Source organism: Solanum stenotomum, chromosome 8 (genome assembly GCF_019186545.1).
Source record: "Solanum stenotomum isolate F172 chromosome 8, ASM1918654v1, whole genome shotgun sequence".
Classification (NCBI taxonomy): domain Eukaryota; kingdom Viridiplantae; phylum Streptophyta; class Magnoliopsida; order Solanales; family Solanaceae; genus Solanum; species Solanum stenotomum.
The window spans coordinates 46,068,342-46,075,831 of record NC_064289.1 but is presented as its reverse complement, the minus strand read 5'-3'; the positions used below and the strand labels follow the sequence as shown (position 1 = coordinate 46,075,831).

Here is a 7,490-nt window from a genome sequence, read left to right as displayed (position 1 = left end):
AGCATGTTTTGCATGGTCATCATACTTAGTACATTTTGTGTACTAACCCATATTCTTCATATTTTTACTATAAGTGTAGGTTCCGGCAAGTGATCCCTCCTAGCTAGTTTGAAGTGTTGGATTGCTTTCCTCCAAGACTTGGTATGTCCTCATGGATTCGAGGACAAGACTTTTAAGTTCTTTTGTTCATGTAATAGACTTCTTTTGATTGTAAAGGGCCGTGTCCCTACTTATGTTTTGCGACTGTGTCTAAGATGGCCATGTGAGACTTAGACTTCCGCTGTGTGTTTTTAAAGTTGTTTTAAGAAGTTTGAATGTGTGGATGTAAATAAGTTTTTTTTTTATTATTCCGCACTACTTTCATTATTGAATGCAATGAATGACTATGTGGCTTGTATAAGACCCCTTCGGGGTCGAGTACGCCTTGTTACGACTTGGGGGTGCTCCCGGGTCGTGATAGTAGGCTAGACTATAAGGGAGATAGCTTTCTCTCGAACAACTATCCTGAATCAAGTGATTTCTTTCGAACATCAACAAGCATAGCAATGAGGAACAGCCCACACCTTAATTCATCCACTCTCTCAAGCTAGATGGGTAGGATTGGGTTTAGGATTCCCGCTCTCGAGCTTAACCCAGCTCAACCTAACACCTACAAATCATTAATCAATAATCTTAATCCTCAAACCTCTCTCTCGAGCAAGCTAAGAACACAAGATTAGAACTGCATTTGCAACTACAATTCATAAATTAAACCACATTTAATGATTAAACCCACTTCAATATAGCATTTAAACTAGTAATTAACAATACCATAAACTAATTCAACCCATAATCACATGATCACACCCCAAGAATTGGGGTTTTAGCCAAACATCATAAAAAGGTAAAAACGGTTACCAAATCGATTAGCCATCAACTGGGTAAGAGTAATTAAGCCTTTACTATGCTTGGAATCAAAGAAATTCAGTAACCCACTTGCAAAATCTCCAAATTGAGTCTCAAAAAGTCTTCAAGTCTACTAAGAAACTATCAAAAACTCAAGAGAAAATTGTTCTAGACTAATTTTGTATATCAAATTAACTGTTCAAAATATAATTTATAGTCGCCAAAAATAAGCCACGATAGGACATTAGGCGAGGTAAGACAGGCTCACCGAGTGGTTCAGTAAACCTCCCTCTGCTCTTTCTATCGCCTTTTTTCCATTGGCTCTCATCATTCTCAAGTCCTGTAACTTTGTGTGATCACTCTTGGCATCACGAAACTACTCGGTGATTCACCGACTGCCCCTTTTCTGTCGCCGACTTGGTTTCTTCATTCAGGGCTGGCACACTGGAACTTTAGGCGGTCAAAATAGCCACTCGGCGATTCGCCAAATGCTCTTGGCGATCATCAGGCTCGCCTTTCTTCACTTCTTCAGTTTGTTTTGTTCATTTTTGCCTGTTAGTGTCCTTGCTTTGCTCCTCAATCCATAAACCTGAAAATCAAGGCTTTTAACATCAGTTTACAGCACAAATTAAGCATTTGAGAACACTAAATCTATATAAACAAATCCCCAAATAAGTCCAAATTTTGGACTCATCAACACCCCCAAGTTAAACTTTTGCTTGTCCTCAAGTAAAACTCAAGATCGGCAGCTCAAAAAGGATTTCCCAAATCGTGCTACATAAGACTCAACATGAATGCACACAACAAGGTTCAACTTACTCATGCAATGATCAATTGTGCACTCATAGATTCAAATTCTGACTCACCATTATTAAAGATGATCAAGTTCACGATATTTGCTTCAAATGCAAGTTCAAGCTCAACAAAGGTACTCAAATGCCCTCACAACAAAGATGATTCCATGTTTTCACACAAATTTTCAATACTTTCGAATTCCAGAATCACATACGACTCTCACGATCACAAAGATGAACACATGCATGACTTCACCCATAGGTTTTCCCTTATTTTCCAATCAACATTCATTTCAGCTCACCCAATATCACAAGGGTCTTTTCAAGGCTTGTGATGGGGCTAAGTGTAAAGATATGGTCATTTAGGCTTAGTGGCTTCTACCTTCATGAAGTATGGTCTGAACATCACTTTCCTCCTTTTCTTTAACATTTCAATCATGCTCATAATCCACCCCATTATTCAACTTCATATGAATTATCGGATACCCCATTTCTTTTGCAACTTCCACTACTTTATTTCATAACTTTTTCATTATTTTTCTTTGCTTTCTTCTTTTCTCCCTTTTTTTATATGGAGGGGTTCCAAATTTTTTTCAAAAACATTACTCAAATGGGGATTTCTCACACTTCTTGATTTTCCTTCTATTTACACCACACCCCCAACTTAGGCTTTTGGACTAAGTTGGCTATTCAAACAAACCACACTTCATGAAAGTTATGGGCGAATGGATAATGAGGGGTCACAATTGTTCAAGTTTCATCCAAGAAAAGGATAAGGCTCAAGAGGGTTCAAGCAAAGTTCGCACATCTCACAAGGTTGGCCACAAAAAAGGTATGTTGTCAAATTGTTTCACTCATCAAAATTGTTGACTAAGATCATTTCAAGTGCTTGCATCACTTAGTCAACCGGACCAACGGGGAAAATTCTAGGTGTCATCACACATAATGTTCAAAGTAATCTCATCACACAAGGCATTGGCACCAATATCCAACAAGGCTCCACACTTTCTAGATAGTGTACAATGTTCATCACAAGAGACTCATTTGATAACCGGCTAGTCACAACGAGATGGTAAAAGTTCACACATTGTCTATGCAACTTCATTTGCCTTATCGTATCCGCACATTCATTTCGTTCAATTAACAGCACTATTCGAGTCATCGGTAGTGATCACAACCTATACTCAAATTCGCACAAGAACAGCCACAATCACACATAATAGAGGTGGCAAAAAATTTAAAATTAGGTTCAAAACCATTTCCATTCAAAACAAAGGGCCACACGCTCAAGCATCCACAAGATTAAGATCGAAGGATATATATAGATCAACAAACCCAATATTCACAAACAAAATAGAATCACAAGAGGTAGGTATGGAAATACCTCACCTCACCCACAAAATAAAAGCAGTTGTCCTCAAATGCAACTAAAACAAAGATAATCAATAAAAACAACAAAGAGGGAAGTAAAAATGTCATCCTGCCAGGTTAAGCCTGGGTGGAGTCTGCATCACAGTCACTCCGTCTGTCGGGGCATCAATGCCTGAGGTCACACTCTAGGATTGGGCATTAGTGCCCGGTATCTCATAAATATTAGCTCCATCGGAGCCTGCCATAGAAATATCTCTCAAAGATATCTGAATAGTCAAATGTACAATAGCCTCCTCGACCTCAGTCAGGCCCTCATAGGTGGTCTTCCCATGAACACCAAGGTTCTACTCATTAGTCTCAGCCTCAGACTCTACAGTCGCATCGTCAACTCTAACCTCATCTCCAGTGTTAGCCAGAGGCATATTAGAGTTGACCGGAATATATGTGTCCTGGTCGTTAGGGATCTCCACAGTCCCAAAAATCAGAGACATATCAGTAGACTTCAGCTGGTCCACATACTTCCTCAACTCTGCAATCGCGGCCTTTAAGGTTGTCACCTCATGAGTACCTCTCTCACACACATCTATCATCACCATGAGGGAATTAATAGAATCTCTAAAAGCTGTCAATGCAGTGGTGAGAGCTCTATTAATCATCCCAGGGACCATAGCCTCTAGCTTGGAGGCACGTACATCAGCAAAATGGGCTAGTTTCCCCATTCGTAGTAGTATGGCCTGAGTGATCGAAGTCCTCGATGCAGTGGTACCAGCAGCAGCTCCAGGGGCGGGGAAGCAGTAGAAGAACTCGGGGCCTGGGAAAGAGTGGAAGTAGATGTACCTGAGGCCCGGAGGTCGGAGTAGGCAAAGTTGCCTCTGCACGTAAAGAATCAATATCAACCTTTAGGGATGTATCCATCGGAGCTGTTCTCCTCCTATCAGCCTCGTCCCATGTGTACTTGGCCTATATGCGTCGGATGTCAGTGGAAAATGTGGGTGAAACCTCAACATCCATCTTCTCATCATGAGGAACTCTAGCCCGATGACATAACTCTGAAATAAGTACTGAAAATGGAAGGGATGTCTGGCGCTATTTGGCCCCCATGGCGATCTCTTACTCTATAATCAACCCCAAGTTCAACCTCTTCCTGGCTATGATAGATCCGATACAGGCCACCTTTAGGTGTTGAAGAACGGACTTATTTTGTGACGGCATGATACAGCTGCTAATGAATCCAAACTAGTATCGAGCTATTATGTTCAGGTCCTTCTTCTCGATAGGTGCTCCTGCCTCAATCCACCTCGGGGTGGCGTTAGAAATAAGGGGAGCTAGCCATCCCTTTAAGTCATCCAGAGTTTGTGCGGTGATCATGCTCTGGTACTCGTGCTCAAAGCCTTCATCATCTCAAGTGCATTGTTGATGTCATCATTGCTGCATCTCACTGTCCTCGCTCGTACCATCACAGACTCCACCGGTCTGAAGGCATTGGCCTTCTTCTTCCCCTAGGGTACCAAATAAACGTAAGTAGTGTAGAATTCCTGGACCCAGGTGAGAATAATAGGCCACGGGGCCTGGTGAAGATCTCAAACTTGTGGAACTGGAGAGTATCCTACATAACTGGTATTTGTCCACTACACCATCCGTGGACAATCACTTCTCTTCTAGGATGGTCCTAAATCCCTCGGCCTTTAACTGGATGAGTTATCGGGGAGGAGGACCCTAAACTAGTGGTGCTGGAACCACCGTCTGTGCTAGAGCTAGCACTGAGTCTGAAGCAGGAGGGGTTGGCTTTGGAATTCTAGATGGATCATTATGAGATTTTGCACGATTCTCTGCTCATCGGGAATGTAGTAACTGATTGTCCTCAGGCTCAGAGAGTGAAGCCTGAGAATCAACTGATTCTCCCTCACTGCCAGAGTTATGCTCCGATATCTCAGCTATGGACGCCTTGCCCTTGCCCTTGCCTCCCTTCAGAGGTAAATTCTTTCTCTTTGTATTGGAAGCAGTTACTTCCTCATTAATCACAAACCCCGTGCCCTTTTCGGGGCGGCATGCCACTATCATCCAAATTGGTTCTAGCCATATCTAAAAAACACATCGAAAGGTGTTAGAAATCGTTCAAGAAAATTGTAGAAATCAAGTTGTAGAAAGACTCACTGAACTAGTTGGCGAGTCTCCAAGTCGCTTAGGCGAGCCAATCGAGCTTGTCGAAAGGACCATCTTAAAAAAATTTCAGAAACAAGGCATGTCAGTGATGTTCAGGTCCCTTCGGTGAATCGCCAACACCAATCAGCGAGCTTAGAACAGTCCACCGAATATTACATTGTATTTTAAGGGTTAGTGGCGCAGAAAGGGAGATCTAAGGAATGTTTCGGCAAGTCGCCAAGTGAATTCGTTGAGCTCAGGCTTTCCGCCGAAAGTTACAAAATCAACTTAGCTAAAACATAAAATTAAAGTTGATCAAAGAGGGACTTTGGCGAACCGCCGAACCACTTGGCGATCTCGACAAAGCTCGCCAAGCGACCCAACGTGCTAGTTTTCAACTCCATTTCCCAAAATAAAGCTCACAGCCCCCTGAATTCAAAATAAAACACACACATTATGTAATTAGCACTAGACCTATATGACCCATCCCCTCGGGGTACTCAGACTTCCCCCGATTAATTCAAAATTGGCCATTTGATGACTTTTTCCCTTAAGAATGACGTCAAACACTCCATCATCGGGTAAATTACGTCATTTAGCACAACTCAGGGTTAATTAGACTTCACCCAACTAGACCCATTACAAAATTACCGCAACCCAACAAGTTTGGGTGAGAGTGCACAGGGTTAGAAATGAGAGAATATGAAAGAGTTTGAAATTTTAAACCGTTTGGGCTTTAAAACCTTTCAGTTCACGGCACCTTCGCCGGAGTAAGTCATCCACATCGAACCACTCGGTGATGCGCCAAGTGGTACTTTACCTCCCCCGAGTTTTACAAGACCTCTAGAGAATTTAGGGGTTCAAACGACGGACAAAACCGGGCTCGCTGACCTGTTTGGTGAGTCACCGATTAAGCAATTAGCCCGTCGAGTTTTATCGACTTTCACTTCAAGCTTGGTGGGTCCAACGGCGGTCTAGGTCGGACTCGCCGACCTCTTCGGCGGGTCACCGACTGTACTTTTGGCTCACCAAACTGCCCATTTTCCAACACTCTTCACTTTTCAAACTGCACAATCAACACCTGTTATTAAAAATCAAAGCTAAAGGATTAAAAACTTGGGTTGCCTCCCAAGAAGTGACTTAGCTAATGTCATGGCACGACGAGGATACCAAATCAAGCTTCATTTTTAGGGTTTTCCATTGTGTCACTAGGCAAGCCCCCTTGTTGTCTTGGATTCAAATGCGAAGATATTTGACTCATTTGGGCCTCCATCTGCTTAATAAAGACTGAATGAGAGGTAACCGTCTGATTGAGAATTGAGATATCCTCTTTCATCTCTTTCAACATTTTGTCCTACTCTTCAACTTTGTTGAGAATGCGTGAGAGCATATCTTATGTATGGCCACTTTCGAATTTCTTGGGCTTTTGACGCTCATGGGGAGGAACATACCTATCATTCTCCCCCTCTCTTTCCTTCCAAGTGGCGTTGAGATCATGTCAATCTCTGTCATGGTCTCTCCAACCCTCATCTCTATTCCAACCTTGATTTCCACCTGGTCTTGGGTAGTTTGCACGATAATCTCTTCCTTGATTGGCTAGGAAGTTCACTTCCTCATTGTACAACGCTTCAAATTGTGCATCATCAGGGTTTACTCCACTAACACCCACAGCATTAACACTCTTTGTACCAACACCCATGACATTTTTAGCCAAAATATCCAGTTGGGTCATCATTTTGGCCATGTTTTGGTCTCTCTCTTGATCCTTTTCGATCTGCTCTTTTTTCATTCTAAAATTTAGAGGAGAGACTTGGTTTTCATGAGTGTACCATGCCCTATTGATTTTAGTCATGCAAACAAGGAGTTGAGATGCTACTTCATAGGATTGTTGCATTATACCACCGGGAACAAGTTGATCAAGAACTCCTTTGTTCACCGAGTCGAGGCTCCTATAGAAGTATTGCACCAGCACATTATTTGGAAGTCCATGAGTAGGGCATTGCACCACCAACTTCTTAAATCTTAGCCATGTCTCATATATAGGCTCACCTTCCAAGCATTTAAAACCTTGGATCTTATCCATGAGTATCATCATCTTTGATGGGGGAAAGAATCTCACTTGGAACACTGTGATCAGCTCATCCTAAGAAGTAATGGAATCCCTTGGCAACTCAGCCAACCACTTACTAGCCTCGCCCATTAGAGAAAATGGGAACAATTTAAGACGGACTGATTCTTGCGATATGTTCTTAAATGAGAATGGACCACAAATGTCCACGAGTTTCGAATATGCTCATG

The 7,490-nt window shown here is 42.3% G+C and overlaps 1 protein-coding gene and 1 non-coding gene across 2 annotated transcripts; one reads left to right on the top strand and one right to left on the bottom strand.

Annotated features, from left to right (window-relative positions):
- Positions 1–3,394: 3,394 nt before the first annotated feature.
- Positions 3,395–4,061, bottom strand: LOC125873840 (uncharacterized). The gene is made up of 2 exons (XM_049554690.1): positions 4,050–4,061; positions 3,395–3,922 (listed from the first exon to the last, which is right to left on the bottom strand). Exons 1-2 carry the CDS (start codon positions 4,059–4,061, stop codon positions 3,395–3,397), a joined length of 540 nt encoding a protein of 179 aa, XP_049410647.1.
- Positions 4,062–7,174: 3,113 nt separating this feature from the next.
- On the top strand, positions 7,175–7,281 carry LOC125875353 (small nucleolar RNA R71). Its single transcript, XR_007447416.1, has one exon. It is a non-coding gene; the product is annotated as a small nucleolar RNA R71 (small nucleolar RNA).
- Positions 7,282–7,490: the final 209 nt, after the last annotated feature.